Consider the following 27,671-nt stretch of genomic DNA (forward strand, 5'->3'; position numbering starts at 1 on the left):
TTTTGGTGGCAGCACACCTTATCTGCATAATGAAGCCAACATGCATAAAGAAATAAAATACATATATAGGAAATAAATGTGTGGAGAGAAAAAAAAGAAAAAGAAACACATGCAAACAAATTTATAAATTAATCATTTAATAATGTCAACTAAATTACTGAAGTCATAACAGTCCTGACTCATCAGAGAATGGACATGGGCCTTCTGAGGGTGTCCTGTGGTGTCTGGTAACAGAATGTTGTTAGTGGGGGGGCCTTTGGGTTCTATGGTTGAGTGGAGGGGCCTCTGTGGATCATCCCACAGATACTTGATCAGTTTGGGATCCAGTGAATTTGGAGGCCAGGTCAACACCTTGTGCTGTTCTTCATGTTTTTTGAGTTGTTCCTAAACTGTTTTTGTGTGTGTGTCTGTGTCAGGCTGTCTGCTGCCATCAAGGAGTGTCATTGCTATGGGGTGGGGGTGCCTGGTCTGGTCCAGGTGGGTGCTACATGTCTAAGTAACATCCACATGAATGCCAGGTCCAAAAGTTTCCCATTGCATTGTCACAAGATGGTCAATGTTATTTACTTCTCCTGTCAGTGGTTTTAATGTTGTGGCTACGTAACATTATGTAATTTTCAATGTTTATTCAGAGCATTGAATATCATAATCATAATCTGCTTCTGTTTTCCACGCCTATAAAAACAAGAAATGACTTCCAATAAAGTAACATACTAGTTCAAACACTTCCTGTCACAAGCGTATCAAATTTAAGGTTTGTAAAAGTAAAAATCTTCTTTTTGTAAATTGTAATTAAAACAGCAGACATGATAAACTTGTGATTTCTCGTGTTCGTAGCTTATTAATGCTCGATGGTAAACAAGGTGTTGTCCACTCAGCAGCAGGGGGCGCGGCGGATGTCACGTCGGACTTTTATTTTGACAACGCGGCCGGAAGCGTTGCATTTTGAAGAGAGGCCGCTGTCTCCGTGCAGCAGCATTCAGAGCGCTGCAGCAGCGACTACACGGAGCGACTCACTCACCCAGAACATCTTCCGTCTTTGCTCGAGTTCGTCCAGTGAACGCGCGAGCCAGGAGAACACTTTCAGAACAAAACCTGGACTTGAACCCTCTCTGGAAACATCTACAATATGCTGCTGCGCTCTCAGCCAGGAGGGACAAGCTGACGGCCTTAGAATAAACTTCACTCAAGTTGGACTCCGGTAGAGAGGAGGGGAGGTAAGAAGCTCAGTATCAGAGGACAATCTAACTCAAAAGCTGCTTGTAAAAATGACTCATTTTAGTATCGCCTCACTGCTCTTCCTCTTTCTCTTTTTATTTTTCACTTCTCTCCCCTTCAATGTCCACCCTGTAACTATATATATATATATATATATATATATATATATATATATATATATATATATATATATATATATATATATTTCATTGTCATTAAAAAATACAAGTTATTACAAACATGTATTTTTTCAGTTCTTGAAATTCCTGCCACATCTACAAACAACAACAAACACGTGGCTTTTTAAATGAATTAATTATAACTGGTAGCAGCTCGAATTAAGGCATTGATATTTTCTAATTGTTCCTGAACACAGTTCAGATATTCATTTCTGAAGTCATATTTTTGTTATCGTTGTGCCATTTGCCTGTGAATCAGCTAGCTTGTTCCTCTGCTGCATGCTTTTTAGTACCCTTACTTTGGGGAAGTGGTTTTAAAAGCATTAGCTGGTGAAATAGACTGAGAAGAAGGGGGTATTAGAGGTCATAACTGATCCAAACACACATTCATTCTTCGGTTTTATTCTGTGGCCATGCAGCTGTCTTGTTCTTCAGCTGCATGGCGGTCGCCACAGAGGTCAGAGATCAGCATAAGAGGTAAATACCCTTTTTCGTGACCGGAGCCTGAGCTGGCGGGCCCCTTAAGATTAAGACATCCTCTGCAAACATGTTACACACCCTTCTGCAACTTGTGCTGGGCGAATACATCAGAGTGTGCAGCGTATCAAGAGCAGTGGAGGATACAAAGAGTTATTAGTTAGTATTGGAGAACTGTTAATCTGTTTAGAACAAACCCACAGATTCAGTTTGCTGTATTTGCAGTTTGGTTAGGATGTGGTAGTTGCTCTAATAGGTTTCATGCTGCATTCAAGGCTCCGGTTTTTGTAAGCCAACCTCTCCTTGACCGCCTTCTGCTAAATCTTGGAACGATACAGTACTTATTAATTACGTTTAAGACTTAAATCATTAAGTCGACTGACAGAAGAATATTCACAGACATGCTGTATAGATTACACTTTTCTTATGTGTTAGAATGACGGTTGTTTGTTCAGCAGATCCTTTAATCAATGATTAAATACAAAAAGCAGAGTGCAGTTGAAACTCTTTGTTTCAGCTGAGACATCTAACATGATTTCACTGAAATAACCAAAAATATATAAATATTTCACATAAAAAGCAAAAGCTTTTTTTAAAAAAAAAAAAAAACAAAAGAAAACTCTGTGCACCAGAAACTTTTTTTTTTTTTTTTTTTTATCATTTCCTGCCTCTTCTATCCTATCACAACCCCTCGGATGTTTCTTGCGACCCTGTGGTATAGAGAACCACTGGAGTTGGAGGTTAAAACTAGCTCCATCACAAACAGCTACAAAAGCTCAGTGCTGCCTACATTTTGCTTTCAGTGGGAACATTTATTTTTCAGTTTAGCTGTTACATTGAAGAACTTGGAGTATGTGGACCAACTACCTGTAGCAGTCATACACAGAGGTGGAGGAATGGGAGATACTATGTGTGAGATTATTTACACCTGCTGCTGCTCTCCTACATTTCAGTTGGAAACACTGTTCTTTGACTGTCCTATGTTTATTTAACAGCGTTACTGTCTCTATAAATTCAAACTATATGTAAAACAGTTCAAACAGTCGCAGTGAAATGTAGTGAAACATCAACACGTCAGTATTAACAGTTCACTGATCATTGATTTTGTGGGATGGATTTTCTGTGCTACAATATTCTTACTTTCTTTCATCACAAACAAAAAATGATAGACACAAATCACAATGATTATTGATTAATGTTTTGATTGTTTCTAAAAAAAAAAAGTACGTAAATTAGCCTTCACCCAAAAATAATCAACTTACGGTCGTAAAGTAGAAAGAAAGCCAGCAGGTATTCACTTTTGAGAGACATGTTCTTTCTGTAAAATACGCATTGAATAAAATTTTTATTACGTTCCCGGTTATTTTCTGACTACCACGTGCAAAACGGACTATCCAAACCACCAAGCATTCACTTGTTAAGAAGCAGTTTACTTTGACATATTTGACATTAAGAAATTATTAATGCTTGATCGCATGCATTTGCTTTTTTGTCTTGGGCTGCAACTTAGAATTGTCTGGGGCAACAATTATTTTCATTATTTTGCCAGTCACTCGTAGAGAATGTCAGAAAGTGGCCATTAGTCCAAGGGAACATTTTTGAATATCAAATTTTGCCCACAAAACCCACCAAAAATATTCACTGGGCATTTACATCAACATCAATATTTATGACTTTTACTTGAGAAAAGGATGTCAGTACTCTCTCCGTTATTGGTGAAAACTAGATTTCAACCATGAAGAGCATCAGGCATCATCATGCATTTGCATGGGTTGCACAGCAGCAGTATATGAGAATGGAAGCCTGCCTGTAGTGTAGACAATGAAACTTCAAGCAACACTGTAAGCGACACTTCTTACAACAGAAACTATGAGCTGCATTTGGTTGTTGTTGTCACCGAAAAAAAAAAACGGTGCAAGCGTCAGCCTGTGACAGTTCTGGTAAGCAGTTACTTACAGTAGAATATTATATGTTTTGTGATGTTCAAAAACCTAAGCTTGAGCTCTTGGAAATGCTAAAAGACGATGAAACAAGAAAATAACACCTTAAATTGTAATGAAAATAAGTTGCAAACGTAGAAGAAAAAAAAAGAGTTGCTGAATTTTTGAGACGAAAGAACGAGCCACAGATTCAGGAAACCACCTCCCCCTCTCGTGCTGCTGAAGTGCTGACCAGTTCGCTGTCTGCACTTTTGCACTTATGTCCTACACTGATGCCTGTAAGTGCGAGCAGAGCTGCACATAATGTTAACTTCACAAACCTGGAGGCTTTAAGCATTTCATTTTGAATTGAAAATACACATTTGTCTTTATTTGGTATTGACCTCCACCCTATGAAACATAAAACAGGATTCAAAGTGCTCTCCTACTCATCCCGGGCATTAATGTGGCTGACTCATGGTCGAACAGTTTACCTAACTGTGGTCTGTGTCCATGAATGTAAAGTGGTGCTTTCCGCTTCATCAGTCATTCAGTGTAATCATAGCTGAGAAGGCGTGTGTCGGATATTAAAGATCAGATAAGACAAAAGGTCTAAAATTGTCCTTGAGTTCCCCTTATTTATTTCTATATTAATACACATTAACAGCAGCTGGGACTGAAATGATGTTTCGCAAAACTCCATTCATAATAGCTAGTGCATAAGATTCATCTGTTTATCTGCTACTTTTAGTTTTTATCCCTGACTTTTAGCCAAATGTGTCAGCGCTTAGGCATAGATATAAAGCAGGAGATTGGTAGGCTGGATTCCAAATCTCAGATTCTTCAGTAAAGACACAGTTACGTGCATATCAACAGTTGGACTGCTGCACGTGTGTCATAATATCATATTCTGTAACATAACCCAAACTTAGAATCAGAATATACCCAACAACGTCAGTTTATAACTATTAATCTTCTTCAGTTTTGGAGGTGTAAGAACAAAATTCTTGAGCAAACACACAGACAAAAATCTGTTGTAACTGTTTTAAATGATAATAATTTTAATAACACAGGATCGCTCAGGATATCTGTAATAGCTTAAGAAAATGTCTACTATTATTCATTCATTCATTCATCTTCTGTAGCCGCTTGTCCTGTGAAGGGTCGCCTATTCCAGCTGCACGCAAGCATTCACACTCACGTGCACACCTACGGCCAATTTACAATCACCAATTAACCTAACAAGCATGTCTTTGGACAGAGGGAGGAAGCCAGAGTACCCGGAGAGAACCCACGCAGACACAGGGAGAACATGCAAACTCCACACAGAAAGGCCCCTAGATTCTAATCCGGAACCTTCTTGCTGTGAGGCATCAGTGCTAACCACCACACTGCTGTGCTGCCCATAATATAATATAATGTATAATTTTTAGACGCAGGTGCAGAGGAGGATGCACACTGAAGGTGGTAACTCATTTTACATTTTTATCTCATCTGAACATTCAAATACACAAATATTTTCACAACAACAGCACGGTCACTGATCAACATGATTCAGGAGAGGCCAGTTCTATACAATGGTTTTTTGTTCTTCCCAGCTCCCTAGCCTCCCAGCTAGTTCTGTTTCCCTTTTTTAACGTTGAGTATAGACTACTGCCAACTGCTGCCGTGATCCACACAGACACATAACGTAGGTTCCAGCCGGCCGTTGTCTGTAATTTTGGTGGGTAGTGTGTTCAAGTACACTTTTTGGCCAAGGTGACAGGAGGAGACATTACAGTTGCATTTCACTGCCATTTGTTCTGTGATACCAGTTTGGTGTGTTTGTACATTAAAATGTGTCTAAACTGTATTCCAACATAATTTAACACACTACAACTACTCAACATGAATTCACTGAGTTCTTATATATCGGAGATAATTCCTCCTTTTTCAGTGGCATGTACCTGCAGCATGTTCCGCCACCATTCTGAGACTCCAGTAAGATAGTGACGATGTGATACTTTTAATAACAGAGCATAGGCCTAGCTGGTGTTCTATGTCTGTGCTTTTAGCTAAATATTTCCACTGTCGTACAAGAATTTAAACTGTTTATCCCTGACTTTAGCCGACAATTTATCTGTGACCTGACCTAATCATTTGAACAGCTAAGACAGTTAGACTTTCAGCTAAACAACTGTTGAGCTGTGATTCTTAGCTATATGTGTTAATGTGTTAGCCATCGCTTTAGCGGCAGCTTTAGCTAAATAGTTTATTTGTTTAAACATTTATTTTAACTAAATATTTCCACAGCACACATTACTTTTAAACAATTTAAACTGTTGAGCTGTCATTCTTGTCTATATATGTTAGCTAATTAGCCGTAGCTGTAGCTTACATTTCTTTTAATTAAACATTTCCACAGCACACATGACTTTTAGCTAAATATTTCAACTTTTGAGCTATCATTCTTAGCTATATAGTTAATGGATTAGCTTTTGCTGTATCTTTTGCTAAATAGTTCATTTGTTTTTTACATGTATTTTAACAAAACATTTCCACAGTACACATGACTTCTAGCTAACTACTTCAACTACATCCAACATTTTGCTGTGTACACATTACCTTTAGCTAACAAACTAGTTGTCTGTTAACAAGCTATTTCGACTGCTAATCCATGACTTTGAGCTAACCTGTATCAAGTGTTTATCTGTGAGTCTAAGCTTAACTTTTTAACCATATTTACAAATTTCTTTTAGGAGATCATTTTTGATTTAACACTATGACATGTCTATATGTTTTTTTAGCTACACCTCATTTATTCTTATTCTTTTAACAATCATTTCTCTGTAACTTTTTATTTGGTTCGGGATTTAGCTTACAATGATTTATGGTTCCAACACTTCGGAGTATGAGTTAAAATTTCATGGCCTTTAAAAATAAAATCAGAGACATTACAATATATTAGGTCTTTTAGTGTATTAGATCATTTTATTAAGCAACATTTGCCTAAGGAGGAAAAGGGAATATTGAGGGCGTTTTACAGCTCAGCCCCTCCTGTCCTTGAGTTCAAAGAATAAAGGTGTAAGCTTGCAAAGTGCTCTACAGCTGCAAGAGTGAAGCGAGGGCAGAGCGCGTTTCTTTCACGATAACTCACCACATCCTAACCGCAAACAGAGTGAAGGTTTTATTCACGTCTGTGGGAAAATAACCAAATGACACCCATGATACAGTAACTGCTTTCATGGGATTCAGATCCTTTAACTCAGTGTTTGATCCATGAATCCAGAGCCTTTAAATTGGAGAATTACATTTCCCCTGACAAGCATCGACCTCCTTCGGGTCCAGGCCGTGCTTTTGTAGGTGAAGAACTGCAAATAGAGAAGTGTGCATCTCTTCCTAATTAAACGAAAAAAAATAACATATTAAGCTTTTCCAGTTCCTTTTAATGTCCCTCAATCGTACCCACAGCTGTGTCACATGCGACCGCACACCGTTAATTACCAGGAACTGAGGTATAAATGGTTTAGCGGAATAACGCACGCTGGCGGGATTTGTGTTTCACATTGATTGTGATGTCTTCCACTGTGTCCTCTTAAAATCGCTGAAACCTGATCCTGATCAAGCGAATCTTTGAGCTCAGCGGTATCTTTTTATTGCGCTCACCCTTCTTTTTCTGGTGTTTTTTTATTGTTTATTTCTGGGGTTTATAGCCATTATTTTACATAGTCTCATTATTATCAAGTCATTGCTTAGTAATAAAAATGGTTGCCAAAGAGACATTTTGAAATGCTTCATTGTATTTAATCAACTGTTCAAACTGGAAAATATCGATCTTATTATCACAGAAGACTAACAAAAGCTTATAACAGATCATTTCTTTTGCTGTACTTGCTTGAAAATTGCAATTTAAACATATGCGAAAACCGCATCATTTAAGGCAGGATCTTGATTAATGACAGAAGCCGTGATGTTTACTGTATGAATAAATAAATAAATAAATGCCTATTACGTTCAGAGGTCAGTTCTTTGTAAAAGACAAAACCTTTCTTCAGTGTTATTTCAGTCTTTACAGAACATTTTGACAGTTAGTCTTGTGACTTCCTAAAGTTAAACCACAGCTGTGAAGTCTAAAAAGAGTCCTGCTATCTCATCAGCAAGCTGACAGCTCAGAGGGAGCAGTTTTCCTGTTCTCAAAGATTAGAATTTTGTTTTGTATCTCGGTATGAAATATACTCGAACGAAAATCGAGAAAAAAAAAAAAGAATTCACATGTAATGTAAATAACCTGTTTTTCTCTTCCTCATTGTAGGTAAATACCTAGTCACGGATTCTCATCTCATCACTCTACTCCTCCTTTTCTAAAACATTCGGACACTTCAGTTGCTCCCAATGGAAGCCAGAGGAAAGTATGACTTTAATGCGACTGGGGACGATGAACTCAGCTTCAGAAAGGGCGACATACTCAAGGTCGGTGTGTAATCGGATGAGAAATGAAATCAATGAAATCCTTTTCATTGCTCCTGTATAACTCCTCTTCTCTGTCTATTTCTGGACAGATAATAAGTGCAGAAGATGACTGGTGTAAGGCAGAGATGAACGGACTGGAAGGATACGTGCCTCAAAACTACATAGAAATGCAGAATCCGGGGTAAGAGGCACTTAAACTGAACCAGTGGACAAAATACATGTAAATGAAACAAGACCGCAAACAAAATAGGTGTAAAAGAAGCGTTTGTACTGACTCCTTGTAACAGGAAGTCTTTATTCCAGTTTATGGTTTAACTGGCTGGCAGGTGTGTGTTTAGTGTAAGTGGTTAACGTCATGTAATCAGGAGCGTTGTGGCCTCTGTGTGCAGGTGGTTCCAGGAGAATGCCAGTCGGAGCGCTGCAGAAGATCTCCTGAGGTACAAAGGTGTGGGGGACTTTGTGATCCGAGGGTGCCAGAGCTCGCCCGGAGACTTCTCCATCTCTGTCAAGTGAGTCAGTTTTAGGTTTGGGTTGTGAGCCTGTCTATAGGCTTTGAGCAACTGTGTGCAAGTTATTCCTGAGGTGAAAACAGGTTAGACATTGTAGTTAATGCCTCAGTGTTGCTTAAAACCACGTAAAAAGCAGTGTTTTATTTATCTGTGAAGATTCTCAGTCATCCAAGTCATGGTATATCCAAAGAAAAAAGCTAAATCGAAGGCAACTGGACTTATTTGAGTTGTCTTAAAGACGTTTCACCATCCATCCGAGCAGATTGTTCTGTTGAAAATGACTGGTGGGGAGTTAACGTTTTCATTTAACACATCTATGGGTGGTGTCCACCGGAACATCACACGACTGGGGTCTGGTTTATTTAGCAAAGCAAATATCTGACAACATCTGGATCCAAAAATGCAAATCAATTCAAAGCCAGCAGAATCAGACTTTTGCAAGTTTGGCTTGGGATGAAATTAATGGGCAGCCACATAAAAATCCTACATAATGTGTTTTTTTTTTTTTTATCAGCCACCATAGAAATAAAAAGAAACAGTTTGTTGGTTTGTTAATTTTTAAGTTAATAATATGTCCCCTGTTGCAACTGTGAGATAATTTACCGCATTTAATAAACTTAAATGGCAACTATTTGACTTAATTAATCACTAGTCATTTGTTTAAGCCAAAATAATAAGATAAAGGAAAATACTCCGTCTACAAGTACCTCAGAGTACACTGAAAATTGTACTTACCAACTTCCACCAGTTGTAACTGCCAGAAATATCTCCCCTGTACACCCATCACGATACTGTAAACTATATACATATATACACACATATATATTTATGTGTCCTCTGACTCATCACCTCGCCCTCTTGGCTTCCCTATTTTCAAGCGAAGCCAGCTGCAAAAGCAGAGTAAACAACACAGAGGCAGTGTGGCAGATTTCCAGCATGAGGCCGAGTTAGTATGAGGTTAGTTTACCTTAATGTGTCTGCAATCAGTCAGATCAACAACATAGCGTTTCACATTTCCGCTTGTCACGGTAGATTGGATTCGATGACGGCTAAATTACTTAAATGCTCTGATTCCAGGATCACACTGTGTCCTCTGTCTTATATTTGTTTTTAAGTTGATCTGCAACCTGTATCAAACAGCAGTGTTAGCATAATGCTAATCCCTTGCTCCTAATAGAGGCTTAGCACTTGTATACATACTGTACAATTATTGGATTTGCAGAAACTGTTTATTTTTGCTCTGGGACAGCTTCGTCTTGCAATAGTGGTTCATTTTCTTATGACTTTAACTGTCCCCAGAGGATAAGCCCTATAGATTTTGGTGACCACCCCTCGCTTTGTCTCTAGTGCAACCAGCAGATCACTTATTCTGTGAAATATCTAGTATCTACAGGATGGACTGGCAGAGGTTTTACTGGAGCACTACCACAAGGTTCACATTTCCGTCATCAGGTCATAGATTTAATATATTGTTTTGCTGTATGAGAAGGTACTTAAAAATCCAGAGCTGAATAACAAGCACTCAGGGTGAACGGTAAAAGCGGAACTCTACTTACAAGGCAGGTAGAATCACGTGAGCAGATAGGGAACTGGGGGCAGGTGAAGGTGGGTGTTGCCAGAGAGAACAAGCAGACCGAATAAACAAGAGAAAAAAAAAAGTTGACATACATGAGCAACAGACATGGCATTACCCCTGCCTCTGCTATCAGCATATTAGCACTGTAAGTGTTACTATGTTGTTTAGAGAATGGCACTCACAGATTTGTTTGCTCAACCAACCAACAGCTGACAACAGAACTGTAATAACTTTAATTATAGTTACTGTTACTATTTCTTTTTTTTTTACATGATTACATTTTACATGTGAAATTATTAGCCACCTCACATCGCCACTTTATTTACTGAAATGAAATGAATGCTAAAGCTAACGGCTAATACTGTACTCTTTGTATGCACTATTTGACTGCTGTACTAGTTAGTTAAATTACTGCTGTAAAAGAACAACAGTTATTCACACACATTTAAAGAAGTGCTTTGAGGGCTCTGTGTATCTTGATTGAGTACATTTATTATTAACATTTCTAAGAGCCCGTTTATGACGGCAGTTTTTGCCTTCTACTGAATTCGTGTTGTAGTTTTGAACACTGACCAGCAGAGGACAACCCAGCTATGGAAAAGCCTGAGTCTCTCAGATTAAGGAAGCAGGGAATCATTCCTTGTTCAGCTGTTCCTGCACGGTGACTTTGAACAAGAGGGAAAATGAAGACTAAAAACTCTCAGACCCAGCAAAAAAGATTCAAAAAAATCTTTTGTAGCACCAAGGACATGATTACCAGCCAGACAATGACACACATTTTGTCTACATAGTTTTGTTAATCACACTTTTCTTAGAAATCTGTCCCTCTTAAGTTAGAGACTGTAAAGTTGGAATCATTTTGTTTTCAGACACATTCTTCTTTTTATTCCTATTATTATAAATCACATTGTCACAGTCACTTCATGACAGGAAGTAAAAAATATGTTATTGCGACATTATGGGCAACAGTGTATATATTTGTTGACAATAATATGTTTAAATGATCAATCGATTGATATGTGTACAAGGAGCTGAACAGGGCAATCTGTCAACATTCTCCCAAATTGCTTGGTTTCAAGTTTTCAATCACAAAATACTGTGAAAGTAATCAATAAGCTGGCATTTTGGGGATTTTGTTTGAAAATGACTTAACCTCCAAATGAAGTTTCCGAAGACAGAATGTGAAATGATGCGACACACCTACAGCTTCTCAAGTTTGGCTCTAAATCCTGTAAGGGAAATCTTGTGTTTTAGTATTTCTTTCAGTGAAAGCGTCCTTTAATGAAGTCAGTCTGAGGAGGAGATCATTTTAGCAACAATAAAGTTACCTGAGGGGAAGTAAAAGGGGAACACTTTAACATAAAGGGTTAAACTATTAATGAGTTTACTACGGAAGTTGCCATTAGAATAAGACGAAATTTAAAGCCAAGTTCCCACTCCAGAATATTTGTATATAATATATAATATATGGTAAAATACCCTGGAATATTACGTTTTTTTTTTTTTTTATCCTGCTTCAAGTTATTCTCACTCTCTTTTCAGACACGAGAGTGACGTCCAGCACTTCAAAGTGATGAGAGACAACAAAGGCCAGTACTTCCTGTGGTCGGAGAAGTTCACCTCCCTGAACAAGCTGGTGGAGTTCTACAAAAACACCTCCATCTCTAAGACCAGGGAGATCTACCTAAACGACAGCAGCTCGGACAGCAGGAACCCGTCAGCGACCCCGTCGGTGAGAGAGGCTTGAATTATTGAACTCATAATAGAAAGAGAACGTTAACTACAATGCCATAAAATAAGATGACATGTTTAGGGTGTTACTGATTCATGATGAACACAGAGTTAAACCTGGCAACCAAACTAAGATTTAGAGATTTAAAACTTGAGAAGAGCAAATGATGTTATTAAATTTGATAGTATTGGGAATGATTCAGATATTTAGCAACAGTAGTTGTGTATTAATGTCTACTGGAACTGATTAAATGTGCTACAAACCAATAGGATAGGAACGTTTTATTAAAAGAAATGTGATTTTTTTTATTTATAGTTTAGTACGAATGATAAGTCATGTATATTCGAAACAGTTTAACCCAAAGAGAAACCTTTTTTGTTCCGATTTTGAATTTGTTGGTTTTCTTCTCTGTAAAAACCGTGCTATCTGCACCCGACATGAAAGCTCTTTGATTTGTGAACATATAAATAGCAATGTGAACCGTCTTGTTTATTACTCAACTCCTGACGTACCTGCCTCAACAGTCTTCTCATATCTACTTCCTGTCTGCTTCCTTCCTGCAGGTGAAGAGGGGAAGTTTGCCTGAAGAACGTAACACAGCTGCAGCTGTCGCCGCGACACCGCGCAGAGCCTCAGACCAGCCGCACAGCCAGCTGGTACGAGTTACTGTTCCTTTTCTTTCTCTCTGCCCTCGTCTCTCTTCTAAGAAAAATCCTTATCTCGGGTTGTAAACATAAAGAACTGTGCAAAAGTCAAAAAGTAAAGAAAGAGAAGGAGCGAAAAATGACGCTGCCTCTTACATAAATAGCAGCATTTATGGGTCCAAGCTGTTTTAGACTTTTTTTGGCTCATCAGTGTGTATATCATTCCTCTAATAGTATACAGAAGCATAAAGTGGAATGTTACTCCTTGTATTCCAGGCTAAAAGATCCGGTCTGGAGGAGCGAGCCCACACCATTGGACACACGGGAAGAAGCAGCCCTGTCAGCACTGCTTATAATTCCCGTCGCACCTCTGAGACTCTGCCTCAGGTCAGTCTGCCGTCCTCTGATGCTAAGCTGAGGGTGTGCCCATAACGTCATCAGCATGTTAGTGAGGATCGTGAGCTAGGTCTGCGTTCTTTTAACTCGTCATTTATTGTTCAAGACTTTGAAGCTGATGCTGGTCAGAATCAGCCGCGGCAGCTTGAAAACCTTAACCTGAGGTGTCTGTTGTGTTTACACTGAAAACAAAAAGAGGGATCTGCTGTCTGACAGCTCCTGCTGTTCATACATCACGCTGTCAGATGAGCTGTATATGTTCCCTGTTAACATTTCAGTTGAAAGAGTACCAAAAGGAGCAAAAATTCCTGTTTAAAGATGCTCTGTAAATAATATATACCCACTTGATCTATTTGCAAATTGAATGTGTTAAATGTTAAATGTTAATTTAATGTTTTAGTATGTTTTAGTATTTTAATAACACACATTGCTAATGAGAGTGGAACAAATAAGTGGTAATAAAGTGTGTAACATGTGTTTATCATCATGAAGAAGGTCCACTGAGCCATTTGTGATATTGATCAGTCCGGGGTTTCCTTCCACAGAGGACATCCACGCTGCATGTGAAGGCGCTGTACGACTTCACCGCAGAGGAAGACGACGAGCTTGGCTTCAACGCCGGCGACATCATCGAGGTGATGGATCGCTCTGACGTGTCGTGGTGGAAAGGGAGGCTGCGGGGGAAAAGTGGGTTGTTTCCTGCAAACTACACAATACAGCTTTGAGGGAACACCCCAGGCAGCACCTTTACTACGTCTGCACACACTCACAGGCTCCTTCTGTAGGTGCACCAGCTTTCCTCGTGTTCCCGAAGAACATAAACGCCGAGCAGGTTTCTAATCTCTGCACCAGAAGACTGTGAGTCAGTGTTTTCACGTAGGGCTCATACACGTAACACCTCTCAGAGCGCCTGGTTCAGGGTTTATAGAACGTTTTTATTGACAAAAGGTGCAGGGAAGCACCTGCTGGAACTGGCACACAGGAAGTGGTGCATGCTACACTGTTGTAGCTTTTTTTTTTTTTTTTTTTATCTTTTTAATCATGACATGTCTTTCAGCAGGTATGTGTATTTGCTGAATGTTTGTTGCCAAGCTGCTGATGAACTTATTTTTCCGCTCATGTTCAGTCACATTTTATACTGCAAAAAAAGTTTTGTATAAATCTTTTTTTTCTTGAGAATGCTTCACACAGATGTGTAACTTCCCCGCAGCTCACCGACTTGGAAATAAAATTATTTTTTATCACCGACTACATGGCTAACGTATGATAATGGGTAAAATTGTACACAGTCAAATCCCTGCTGTCTTTTACGGAGAGATTAGCATTAAGGTTTATCCTCATTTTCCACACATTCCTTGTGATAGGCCATGATGTTTATTGTCTTTAATGTTTAGAGAGGTTTTTAAAGTTTCTTAAGATGCGCAAAGCTAGAAAAACTGCATCACGAGCAAGGAGAGTTGGGTCTTAAAAAGCTCCACTGTTACCTCTACAACAGTCAAAAAGTTTAAATTGGACTTTTTACTCCACAGCATTTTGTCAACTTTAGTCTTTAGTTACTTTAGATATTTGCACAGTACTTTCACTTCTAAGTAAACTGTATTACTCGTATTAAGTATAGTAGTAGTATTTTATCAGATTGATATGTAACAGAGATCTGAATGATTATTTATGCCACTTTTTTAAGTAGTTCTTGGATTTAGTACTTGGAGTAGAGTATATTTTAATAATATATTATATAAGGGTTAGGGTTAGGGTATATAAAATACGATATTTTGAATATTGTATTTTTTCTCATAACTGGTGTTTTTATCATGTGAAATTTCTACTGTGGCTTTTAATGCAGTACTTTTACTCCCAACTAGGTATTTTTACAGTACAGTAATTGTACTTTAAATAGGCTTCTCATGTAGCGCTTTTACTTGTAGTGGAGAAATTTTATTTGTAAGATTTTATTTGTATTTTAAGAGTATGGCAATGCCACTTAAGCATAAGCATCTAAATGCTTATCATGGAGTATTCTTATAGTTTGGTATTTATACTTTTACGTGAAGTCTTGAAGCAAGTACTTGTTTTTTTACTTGTAGTAGAGCAATTATACAGTGTGGTATTTCTGCTTTCACAAAGTAATTGTCTTAAATGCAGTATTTTTGAGCGTGGTATAATTTTACCATGTGCTATTACAATTTTAGTTAAATTTCAAACATAGTACTTTAACTTGTAGTGGAATGATTTAACCAGTTTTACTTATAGACGTACTGGTCACAGTACTTTGTACTGTAGTACAGTGTTGTTCCGTGGAGTGGAATAAGTTATAGGATACAGTGTGGCATTTCTATTTGTACTTAATAAGGCCTTTAAACCGATAGTTCACTATTCGTACAATATGGCATTTCTTCTTTAACCCATCAAAAGTTTTGAATGGGGTACTTTTACCAGGTATTTTTTACATTTATTTTTTCATATTTGAGGTTTTAATAATGTATTGTATGTAAGCCTGATTCGGATGCAGTAATTTGACAAAAGTCATTGTGCAGTATGGTTATACGACCTTGTAAGTGTAAGCTTCTAAATGTAGTAAGGAATGTATGGCTTATTAAAGTTTAAAATGCAGTATTTTTATTTGTAATATAGTATAATGTATACTGTATTTTTTCTTAGACTAGGTCTTTCAAAACTAATATTCCGCAATTTTATTCTAAAGGATTTCTAGCAGGAAGTCGTTTAATAATCTGGGTACCTTTATATCAGGCTGTTAGCCCCGCCCCCTCCTTCTACCTGGGCTCCTCCCATACCTTGTCCGGACAGGTACCACGGAGTGCATCAGAGCAGCGACTGGAGAAGCAGCATCGACAGCGGGAGGAAGTTTACTCGGCCATGGCGGAGTCTCAGCTGGTGTGCATGGACGATGAGCACGTCAACGAGAAGGTACCGGAGTCCAGGCCGGAGTTTTACTACAGCGAGGAGCAGCGTGCGGCCCTGGAGCAGCTGCTGAGGAACGGGGACGGGGCCTTCAAGATGCGCCTCAAAGAGGACCACATCAAGGACTTCCTCTGCGCCAGGGAGGTCAAAGTCATCCGGAAAACGTTTCACGAGTACGACACGGACAGCGACTCCGAGTCCGGAGAACAGGAGAAGTCCAAGGGGTCTTCCAGCGCGGACTCCGGGGTCCACTCCACCTACTGGCCCCAGATGTCAGACACCGAGGTCCCGTCTCTTGACATCGGTTGGCCCGGCAGCAGTGGAGTATACAAGGGGGTGACCCGGGTGTCCGTGTACACCCATCCCCCCAAAGAACCCGGACCTCACATCAAGGAGGTGGTGAGGAGGCTCATACAGGAGTCGCACAAGGTAATATTCGAGTCACTAAGAGCCAATAATAGTTCTTGAATTACCTCATAATAATACATCTCTTCTCTTTCTTGAAACTAGTTTACAGAAAATGTGTTTTGACACATTAGTCCGTTGGTTTTATTCTTGTTTTAGTTATTTAAATTTTAAATATAAAAAAAGAATTAGGACGAAAACGTGAGAGGAAAAACTAATTAAAAACAACAACAAAAAACCTGTTTTCTACTACGTATAACTTCAAATAGAGAAAAAATCTCAATGATAACTGAGGATTTTAAGGGTATTTTTACTCAAAAAAGATTCAGCTCTAAAACTGACATGCTGTGATTCATAAATCTGCAAAGAACTGGGCTAAACTTCAAAGTCCAAGCTTCTGTGAGCAAATTCTCACAGGCTTAAAAACCATGTGGTGCAATAAAGAAAGAAAAATCATAAAGTCTCTACCCTACTTTGCCCACAGCAACTGCAAATAGAGTGTTTAAAATGATTGGCTGCAGGTTATCATGTGAGCGGGACTGTGTCTGGGCTGAGGCTAATTACTGTCACTCTACACATGAACTCATGACTCCATGGAAGGAATGACGCTCTCAGGTTCAGCTCAAAAAAGGTTTTCTTTGAACTGAATGTGGCCTAAATGCACACATATAAAAGCTAAAGTGAGAATCTGCCAGCACAATGCAGATAATTATTAATCTCCTGTCACTTTTCAGTCAAAAACACCAAGTATTTACAACTTCATCATCAAACCGATACATTTTCACAGTTTTTTTCCCCATTTTATAGATGTGCATCTTTAGGGTTTTGGACTGTCAGCTAAATTAAATAATCCATTGTGAAGACGTTGTTTTGTCACTTGTGATCTATGACTAACAATATCTGCATTAGTTCGGAGATAAACCAGTTTTGCACACGGCTCGGAATGTATGCTCGCGTGCTAGTTCATTAGGTACACTAATGAATGTGATGAAACAACAACCATAAAGGTCATTCAGCTGATCATTTTGGAGGATGTGGTTGGTGGATCTTTTAGACTGGATCAAATTAAACACAAAAGTGTTCCTGTTTGTTAGCCTACCCTGCTGACTGAAATGCATGTCAAAATAACAGGAACATCTGTCATTACAACACAATCCAAAATCACTAGCACTACAGACCACATCCTTTAAAATGAAAACACAGCTGAATTAACAGCTCTTTCACTTAAATAAAACCAATGCTGAATACCAGAACCAGAGGTGTCGGTTTGATTCCAGCCTGCACTGCCTCACACTTTAACAACCCCCTCATGTTTTCCAGTGTTTCTTCAATGGCACTACTAAATTCGACCGAAAAAGCTGTAAGGAGTTTGATTTATGTTGAATTATGTTTCGGGAAGCTGTGGATTAGTGGTTAGAGATGCAACTAAGGCCCGAAATGTCCCATCTTCGCCTTCACCCCGTGTCCATGGCTGAGGTGTCTTGATCAAACTCCTAACCCCCAAATTGCTCCCTGGACACAGTCCCTAAAGGGTGCAGAAAGCATTAGTTTTTAGTGTACCTAATGAACCGGCTATAGAGCGATTGCGATTCAGATTTAACTGCAGGGACAGAACAGGTACATAGAGGTCCATACAGGTTTAACAAGTCAATACTTGTCAGTATTTCTACTTCAAGTGGAAATAAAAACAAGAGCAGAAGTTACCAGAAATGTTTTCATAAAATACCAAATTTAGAAACCGTGTTGAGTGACTCTCATTCAGCTGTTTTTGACTGCTTAATATTTACTTACAGAAGTAGCTAAAGAAAAGAAAACACACACGATAAGTGCTTTTATTTCTAATCTCAACAAAGCGAATCATCCGCGAATCAATCAATTAGCGCAGTTTTTATATAACCCTCGTAAGTGTCAAACGTTACTCATGCAGAATGTTCCAGTAAATCAAAAAATCAAAAAAAACCAACGAGGGTTTAATCGACCTTTTATTGGTAGTAAACCGACGACGGCCGTGTGCAAGTTTTGGCAGGTTGAGTCATCTGTGGTGCAGATGGAGACGGCTCTAAATGTCAGATGCACATCAGGACATGCACCAGAAAGATTAAACCTCCCCCACGATCCTTAAGCCCGGGTTTGACTTTTTTTTCCTCTCCCATTAATGTGCTGGCTGACCTCCCAGGTATGCAAGCTGGAGCTAAAAAGAAGAACACCCTCCTGTGATTGATGTAACGTGCAGCGCCCCAGGTTATAGTGATAGAGCAAAAGACTTGGAGCACAGTGGAGGATGGTTAACATATCCAGAGCAGACTGTGCAGCCCTTTCAGCAGAACTCTAACTGAACAAACTTTAGTGCATAACTTAATCCTCTGTGTCATCCGATTTCAGAGCCCTGAATTAGCCAATAACTCACTGAGATTGCTCCCGGAAGACTCCTAGAGTCTTTCTACATTTCTGAAACTCAGGTTGTGGCGTTTGCAGAAAGGCCTTCACACGAACACATGCTAACACTAGAATGATAGCTTGGAGATCATTATCTGAAATCAAGAAAGGAAGCTCAGCTGTGCGATGTGGTAGGTGGAGGATTCTGATGTTACTGGTTGAACCACATTCAGGAGTAAAAGCAGCACTGCAGAAGATGACATTTAGGAACGCGTCCGGGTGTCTGTCGGAAGGTTTTATCGACAACACACAACAAGCCCCAAGCCCAGCAAAAAACAGACAGCAGTAGACCACAGTAAATGAACCTTTTCGAAATATTCCACATGGTAGTGTAACACACATTGAAACAGCACAACCAGCCAGAGACACAGCATTTTCAGTCCTCCTACAAAGACCAGGAACCAGAAAGACAGATCTGCAGAGCCTTAATCATAATAAAGTGATTTAACCTGATTTTTGTCATTTCAATTTTTACCACATGAAACTAATTACTTCCAGAAAAGCCCACAAAAGTTCTCCCTGATATTGTTCGTCTGCTTTTGGACACCGTCTCACGCTGAACGTCAGCTCAGACTTTGTTGAACATCTGTACTGCAGCAGGATCAAAACTTCCTCCAACCTGAAAGACCTCTGAAATCAGAGTTTAATCCCTAAACCGGATTTCCTTTCAAACTGCCTTCTTCCCTGGAAGGGTGTTTTTCTTAAGAAAGGACATAATTAGCTGAGATGAGTACTTAATGACATACTGAACACCTCACACATTGTTTATTTTAAAGAGTGATGTCATTTAAGCTCCTCGCTGCCATGACTAATTATCCTGCTGGATGAAACATGTACATCAGTGGCGCAATGAGGAAATGGAAAAGGAGTCACATGATCGCTTTAAATGCACTCAAGGATATAAAAACTGAAACACCTGACTGCAAACACATATCATATTTGCGTAATAAAAAAAGAAACTTTATTGTCCTGTGCTAGACGGAAAATGTGCTCACGGCTGAACATTGTCACACTTGAACCAATATGGACACAACAGGATATACTGTGAACCTGTTGAGCTGTCATGTGATGGTCTTGAACACGCACGGTGCATGAGAGTCATAACCGTTGCTGGCGTTATTCCAAAGTGCAACCTGGAAAAACACGTTCTTGTGATGTATCAACTGTTATGTCTTTGGAAAATGAGGTTTAAATTTTGCATCATAACAGTAATGACTAGTTAGCGCCTTTGTGCCCATTGTGCAAACTGCCTGTGGGAGTGGTGAGAACTTTTATTAGTCTAAATGTTGCATGCTGGCAGCTCCAAAGAGCAATTTGAAGGCAAAGGCAGTCATGACAGTGTAAGGTAGACATTTGCATTGTGCTGTTTATGTAGATCGTTAAGAGGTCTGAACTATACTGAAGTAAACAATGGATAAACACAAGCATCTCCAGTTTCTACTTGTGTAAATGTTCTTGGTTTCCTTCCCTGACTGTTACATCCTCCTCTGCGTCTGCCAGGTGGTAGCCATCGTCATGGACCTCCTCACAGACCTGCAGATCCTCCAGGACCTGCTGGATGTCTCGTCGCGGCGCGGGGTGGCTGTCTACGCCGTTCTAGAGGCCAAGGGAGTGCCCCATTTCCTGGATATGTGCTCTCGGCTGCAGATTAACGCGGTGCATCTGCGGGTGAGGAGAGAGCTCGACAAACACAACATGATGGAGCACTGCAGAGGGAGGAGGCTCGCCAGCACGGCACACAAAGAGCAAATGAGCAAGCAAAATGGTTCAGTGGGTCAATGCTCCCTACTCCTGCGTACACAATGATGGTGGATTAAATTGCACGTCATTCTCTATGGGAAATTCCTGACAGTTTAAGGACCTCAAAGAAGGCTGACCTAGTTAAGACATATCCTGTTGAAACATGACAGTAATTGGACTGTTGTGTATTTTATTTTAGATCAACCGCTCTGTTGCAAATCTCTTAAAGGCTTAGTGTGTTTCCACCTAAAAAGACCACATAGTCAGGTTTTTTTTGCCACTGATACTGAGATCTCTGCCTTCACATCAACACAATAGAGGTATCCAGTGTGGGAAACACAGCACCTTCCGTCCAGGAAAAGAGTCCCGGACACTGTGGATGATTCACAGATAAACTTAACTGATAAAATATCACACTGTGCTGCTTAGATCTGGTAACAGTTCATTCATTTCTACAGCAGTCTTGGTGAACTAATTGTAACTGGCTGTAAAAGAGGGTTATTTTTTATCTTTTACATAAATTTCGTGTAAAACAAGCTATCCATTTCATGGTTAAACTAAAATGGAAGTTGAATGTAAAATGTTCTTGCTTCACACACTGTATTCAAAATAAGCAGTCCTGCATTAGCTCTACTAATCGGAAGAAAGTTGAAACTGTTACAAAAATTACAAGACACACAGTTAAGACATTTGACAGAAAGTGGAAGAAGAATACAAAAATGAATTTACCTAAAAAAGCAAAACAGGTGAATGACATTTTTAGTAAGGATCATTTTTGTGCCCAGGAAGTAAAATGTTAAGTACCGGTAAGAAAGGACATTTAGGTCTGTTCTCCTCAGAGCCTGAGAAGTGACAGTAAGTGCTGAAACGGATCAAGAGTGAACAGCAGCTCACTGAGCCACACGGTTACCCTATCCCCACAGCAACACAATACCCAGCCTTATCTGCTCCACGCAGAGTGTTGTAGCTGCAGCCTACTTTAACTGGAATAGCTGCTCATAGTGGTGTCAGTTGATAAGGCGATGAAAGGCCTTTTCAGAGCGCTGGGCTATGTTACTCTTACTTCTTACAAATGAACATTCATAGTTCCTGAGAACCGATCCAGAGACTGTAACTCAATGCTTAGCCTCCACACCGGAGCTGATGCCGAAGGAAAACCTCTTCCCATCTTGTCTGCTTGTCTATTTACATATGCTATCTGTTTCCTCTTCCCTTTCTCTTCCCTTTAAGTAAACACAGTTGCTGAAGGGGTTGGGTTTTAGCCTTTCTTACTTGATTAAGTTGACTCTGTGTTGCTAGGTGTGACGGCACAGTTTGACTTGGCATCTCTGTAAATCAACTGGTCATGCACGATACAGCCGTGCTATTTGATGGCGGAGGCTGTACGAGTTTACTCAGGCTCACCTGTGTGATGCTAAGACATTTGAAATGTGTAACTAAGCGGGCGTTTCTTTACAGAACCTCCGTGTGCGGATGGTGAGAGGTGCAGGACTGGCCCTGTCCTTTGGAAAACTGCCCGGCTCACTGAGTTCCAAATACATGCTGGTGGACGGAGAGAAAGTCATGTTCGGGTCTTACAGGTGAATATCCAACAAGAAACCAAAAAGAAAGAAAAAAAAGATTAAAAACTGAGAGAAAGTAGATCGATTATCCAGATTTATTCATCTATAATACATACAATACAGAAACAGGTTAGAATTGGTTCATATGAATGAGTTTCCCCGTCACAAAGTTTAAAATAATAATCATTTGCATTGTTTTTTAGACGAATCAGGTCTACTTCTTATGAAAGCAGAACTTGAAGCATTTTATGATAATGATCAACAACGTTATGGTGCGTTCACACCATAAGCTGTATATACTATGCGTTCCCACTTCCTGGCTAAACTGACGCCGATAGACTTCTGATAGTAGTACGGTCCGAGAATGGAGCCACATGGAGCCGTGTTATCGATGACCCACCCACACTTCCTCTAGATTCACTTGCCTTTTCATTTAATTAATACTGAGCTCTGTGCTACCTCACCCGTTACAAAGAAATGTTGGATTATACACTGTACTTATTTATTTTTTCCTACTCTCATGGTCCTACGGGGCTGTTTCACAGATCGGTTTGCATGGCAACTGGTAATCATCATGATGTCACATCCTGTTTCTATAAGCTTTAAATAGCTCACTAAAATTAAACTTATCAGAAAAACTAAAATGACAGAAACCATCCTTGAAAAAAAATCTTTTGCCTGTATTTTAATGTTTTGGTTTGACCCAAGTCCCATCCCATGTAGGGGGTGGAGCTTATGACCTATACTGCAGCCAGTCACCAGGGGGAGCTCTACTTGCGTTGGCTTCACTTTTGAGAAGCTGCTCGCTCTCCGTCTTTGTACAGTCTGGCTCACAGTCAGAGCTACAACTCCCATTTATGTGTTTGGTAGGAATGGGCAATGACTGTATATACAGTATAACACAGGAACGGGTGAAGCAGACGCTAGTTTGAATGTAGCATCAGTTTCTGCCAGGATGGTCATCAAGAACAGTTTTTTTATCCAGTTGACAAAGCTTTCTGCTTCTGACTTGACAAAAGTTACAAGACTCACTTCTCCAGATGTTCATTCATTCATTCATTCATCTTCTGTAACCGCTTGTCCTGTTAAGGGTCGCGGGGTTGCTGTCATTGGGCAAGAGGCGGGGTACACCCTGGACAGGTCTCCAGTCTATCACAGGGCTAAGACAACCATTCACACTCACATGCACACCTACGGCCAATTTAGAATCACCAATGAACCTAACCAACATGTCTTTGGACAGTGGGAGGAGCCGGAGTACCCAGAGAGAACCCACATAGACACAGAGAGAACATGCAAACTCCACACAGAAAGGCCCAGTCGGCCTGAATTCGAACCCGGAGCCTTCTTGCTGTGAGGCATCAGTTCTCCAGATGTTTAGGATAAAAATGTTCTTGCCTATATGACATAATTTGAAGCGTGGTTTGCTACATATATAAATGACTCAAGAAACTTTAAAAGCAACTTGTATAGCTTTTAATTTATTTATTATTGCGAAATAAAATCTTAATTGGCTGGCAGGGGTGAAACGGTTTCTCCAACACAATGAAAACAAATCTGAGTAAGTCATCACGCTAATAACTGCTTAAAGGCTTTCTGAAGCACATTAAACTTAAGGAGTGACTGGAATAGTTTTTGAAGCATTCTTGCGATCAGTCATCAGTTTAAATGTGGGAAGGCCCTAGGGGTTAATCTGTTGTTGTCAGTTAAGATTTCTGGCTCCTTATTTAAAATGCTTAACCAGAATTACTACATCTACATTTGTCAACAACGGTAAGGAGAGCCAAGGCTTTTGACAAGTTTTTTTTCTGAATACAGATGACATATATTTGCACCCATCATCTGTCTGCCAGCTCTGAGTCCTCTGGTAAACCACGTTGCTGGCCACAACAGCAATGACGCAGCTTTCAGTACACCTTCTGAACACATCAAGAGTCGACTAAAATCAAAACCGAAGGGCCTGATGCATGTCAGGTGAAATGAGCACAGTCTTTTTGACTCATGTGTGATGCCTCATTATGACTGGGTGTTTGTGTAAAAGAAAATCAGGTTTGTGTGCAGAGCTGCCTGCAGATGCTGTGCGAACGTCCTGTGTTCAAAGCTTTTTCAAATAGAAACTCTTGCTTTGCCTCTTAGGGCTTCTAAAATGTTAAAAATCACTAAATGTTATTAGCTCTGTGGTCACAAATAATAGCCTCAGCTATGTGGCCGCTGAGTGGGCTAATAGAAAATAGTAAATAAAGTGAATGACACTTCTATATAGATAAAGTAACAACATATAGTTCAAATTATTTGCCATCTCACTGAGTTATAAGTGAGGATTGATACCACTCTCATGTCTCCTGGCCTAGAAATAGTCCTGCACATAACCGCCTCAACCCATACCCCCAACTCCCCCAAAACTGCTGTCATTTTTCTATTTTACAGATTTTACAGTAATGTAAAATTTTACTATATATGTTTTTGCTCTATTTGTATTTAATTGCTGTACTAACATCTAAAATCAGTCTTTTACGCGTCTATTTTCTGCTGCAGCTTCACCTGGTGTTCGTCTCGGATGGACAGGAACACGATTACTGTGATGTCGGGACAAATTGTGGACTTTTTTGACAGTGACTTCAGAGAGCTCTACGCCGTGTCTGAACAGGTGGACCTCTACAAGGAGTTCAACATCACCAAGCCGCCTCTTCCTACACCCATCAGGAAGCCAAAGGTGGAGCAAATCCGGCCTCCGCCCGTCTCTATGTCTCGCTTTCAGGTATCGGTTGGAGACTCCAAACAGATTGACCTGAAGGTACCTGCACATAAGTACCACAATCCAAAGTACTCCCTGGTCTTTGGGAGCAGTCTGGGTTTGACAGGTTCGCTGCAAGACCTGTCGACGCCAAAAGACTCATTGGTGGGTGAGCTAAACCAGAGGAATGGCCTGCACAACAGTATCCTCTATACCCGCAAGGACAGCAAGGAAAAGGTGGACCGATCCCCCCTACGGAGTCCAGGTTCACCTGCAGAGGAGGAAGATGAGGATGCAAAGGGAGGCCAAAAGAAGAACCAGGGGCCTGCAGTGAAGAAACGTAGCTCCTTTAGGCACTTTTTGAAAGGCAGAGGAGCCAATCAGAGTACAGAGACTATAGAGGAAGGTGTGGTCACTCCTCAGATCCCACCGCCCACATGCAAAGCGTCAGAGACCAATGGCGTCGCAGGAAGTGAACTGGAGGATTCATTTGAGATCATTGAGAAACCAGGACCACTGAAATCCAAAACTAAGAAGCCGTCAAAACTTATTCAGAGGAGTATGTCTCTGCAAACCATCAACACAGGAGATGAAGACGGTGTGTATTTCATTTTTTTTTTTATCTGAGACAATGGTGTAATAATCATTATCTTTATCATTTATATGATGACTGTTTTCTGGATTATTCAATGATATTGTTTAGGAAATGTTTCCAAATTGAAAGGTGACAGCAGATTGAAAGTGCTGGCTGTGGCTTAGTATGTAGAGCGGGTTCTCCATGAACTGGAGGGTTAGTGCTTCCATCCCCTGAACATGCTACATCCTTGAGCAAGACACTGAACCAGTTACTCCCAGTGCTCGGACCTGGTGTGTGAACGTGTGTGTGCTTGTGTGAGCGAATGGGTAGATGTGTCACTGTAAAGTGCTTTGAGTACCAATGTCGGCTGGTATTCCTCTGGTTTAGTCCACCAACCAGTGAGTGTAGCGCTATATATACAAGACCATTCAGTGTCTCATTTTGTTATCCGATAATCCTTAATCAAATACATTGTTTTTAGCTTATAGACTCATAAAACAGAAAAGAATTGTGTAGTATTTTAGTTCCTAAACATTACTTAAAGTATGATTCCATTGTGCAAGTACTTGGCAAAAATTTTACAGACACATATATAAGTAAAGTTTACACACATATTGTGGGTTGCACTAAATGTTTAGCTATCAAAATCCACAAGATGGATTTAATTTAAGTGCAATGTCTGACAGCTAGAATCAAAGCATTCATTGGATTGTCTGAGATGAGCTGATTTGTATCATGAGTTTTTATCTGAAACCCACCATCTTTGCTGTTGGTTTTACTTTGCATTTACCCGACAAACATGAGAGTGGTATCAGTCTTCTCATCTGACGCTTTGCCTGAAAGCGTATCTAAAAATAGGCTTAAAGAAAAATTCTGTTGTGAAATGTTTCTACCGTTTGTCATTGAAGTCTATTTCCAAAGATGTAACCTCCAGGTGGATTTAATGTAGAAACGTTTAATATAAATAAGGACTTCTGAATAAAGCCAAAGCTGCTATAACCTTTTTTTTTGTTTTACAGGATTCAAAAGCCGTCGGCGGCATCAGAAGAAGAACTGCATCCAGTCATGAAATGACAAAAAAAAAGATAGTGTGTCGTTGGTTTTAGAGAAGACACTGTGGTAAAGCATGCGTGAACATTACTGTCTGTGAGATGAGTGCAATCGGTGACTCTGGACTGTAATGCTGCTTTGGTCAGCAGCAAAGGTCACCAATAAAGAGATTTTGTAAATGAACCATCTTCAGAAAAACTTCAGATAGAGTAGCCAAAGTGCTGTTAGGGGGAGATTTCATTGCCATTGTTTTAATTTACTACGTTTTGTATTAAATTATTCTAATGTGTTGTTTCAATATGTTACACTTGTATGCTTGAACTTCAACACCACAGAGTAGGCCAGGCATGATCGAGTGGCGTGGGTGGATTACATCACGTTGTTATTTATTCTTGTTGCTATGGAGACAAGAAAAGTGATCAGTTGTGGTGTTGTCCTTGAGCGTCGCCTTACCGAGGACCCTTGGTAACAGAGTAAGTGTTCGCCAGAGTGTGTTGTACAGGCCGTGAATAATGTACAAGGACCTGTGCGCTTTTACTTTGGGATTTAGTTTTATTGCAGGCAAAGCTGGGAGAAATTGAAATGTGAATCTTCAACAACCACTTTAGATGTAAATTTTATATGTGGATTTTGTAGCAGAAATTTAGTAAAAATAAAGGAAAATTGCAATAGAAATGTGTTTGTGTGGTTAAATGAATGTTACTAGATTTTCAGGTTCCTAAATGCAGGGACACACCAAACCGACATCAATCAAAGATGGCTGACTGTTGCGTGGCCCGTGTTTGGGTCAAAAAGTTACACTTAAACACTCTGCAAAGACTACAGCTAATGGTCAGCTGGCACATATAGTGCTCAAAAGGCCGGAAAACCAGCACCACTACTATTAGCTGGGAGGCTGGAGCTACAAACCATTATACAAAGCTGGTCTCTCCTGAATCTTGCTGATCAGTTGATCTACAGTTTATTCATTCCAGATGATAGTGTATTTAAATGTTCAGATTAGATGAAAACATAAAACGACAATAGACCTCTATGTGGGCCAACAAGGCAGGAGACACAAGAAAAACTAAGGCCAAGTAGATGATCATCAGCTGCCCGTCAGGTGGTGGTTCACGGTCCTAACTAAGAGCTCAAATTATGAATTTAACC

At 39.8% G+C, this 27,671-nt stretch overlaps 2 protein-coding genes across 2 annotated transcripts; both read left to right on the top strand.

The window, feature by feature from the left end:
* Window positions 1-987: 987 nt before the first annotated feature.
* On the top strand, window positions 988-14,347 carry grap2a (GRB2 related adaptor protein 2a). The gene is made up of 8 exons (XM_084569896.1): window positions 988-1,217; window positions 8,085-8,242; window positions 8,332-8,423; window positions 8,632-8,751; window positions 11,870-12,059; window positions 12,623-12,715; window positions 12,980-13,090; window positions 13,645-14,347. Exons 2-8 carry the CDS (start codon window positions 8,165-8,167, stop codon window positions 13,822-13,824), a joined length of 864 nt encoding a protein of 287 aa, XP_084426022.1. The 5' UTR covers window positions 988-1,217; window positions 8,085-8,164; the 3' UTR covers window positions 13,825-14,347.
* Window positions 14,348-15,942: 1,595 nt separating this feature from the next.
* fam83fa (family with sequence similarity 83 member Fa) lies at window positions 15,943-27,474 on the top strand. The gene is made up of 5 exons (XM_084570134.1): window positions 15,943-16,447; window positions 20,360-20,527; window positions 22,058-22,179; window positions 24,697-25,493; window positions 26,492-27,474. The coding sequence occupies exons 1-5, from the start codon at window positions 15,974-15,976 to the stop codon at window positions 26,539-26,541; spliced, it is 1,611 nt and encodes a 536-aa protein (XP_084426260.1). The 5' UTR covers window positions 15,943-15,973; the 3' UTR covers window positions 26,542-27,474.
* Window positions 27,475-27,671: the final 197 nt, after the last annotated feature.

Source organism: Chelon labrosus (assembly GCF_963514085.1).
Source record: "Chelon labrosus genome assembly, chromosome: 21".
Lineage (NCBI taxonomy): Eukaryota > Metazoa > Chordata > Actinopteri > Mugiliformes > Mugilidae > Chelon > Chelon labrosus.

Coding starts and splice junctions, on each gene's coding strand:
- fam83fa (XM_084570134.1), top strand. CDS start 15,974: ATGGCGGAGTCTCAGCTGGTGTGCATGGACGATGAGCACGTCAACGAG. Junction 16,448..20,359: donor TCATACAGGAGTCGCACAAG/GTAATATTCGAG, acceptor TGCGTCTGCCAG/GTGGTAGCCATCGTCATGGA. Junction 22,180..24,696: donor GTCATGTTCGGGTCTTACAG/GTGAATATCCAA, acceptor TTTCTGCTGCAG/CTTCACCTGGTGTTCGTCTC.
- grap2a (XM_084569896.1), top strand. CDS start 8,165: ATGGAAGCCAGAGGAAAGTATGACTTTAATGCGACTGGGGACGATGAA. Junction 8,243..8,331: donor GAAAGGGCGACATACTCAAG/GTCGGTGTGTAA, acceptor ATTTCTGGACAG/ATAATAAGTGCAGAAGATGA. Junction 8,424..8,631: donor ATAGAAATGCAGAATCCGGG/GTAAGAGGCACT, acceptor CTCTGTGTGCAG/GTGGTTCCAGGAGAATGCCA.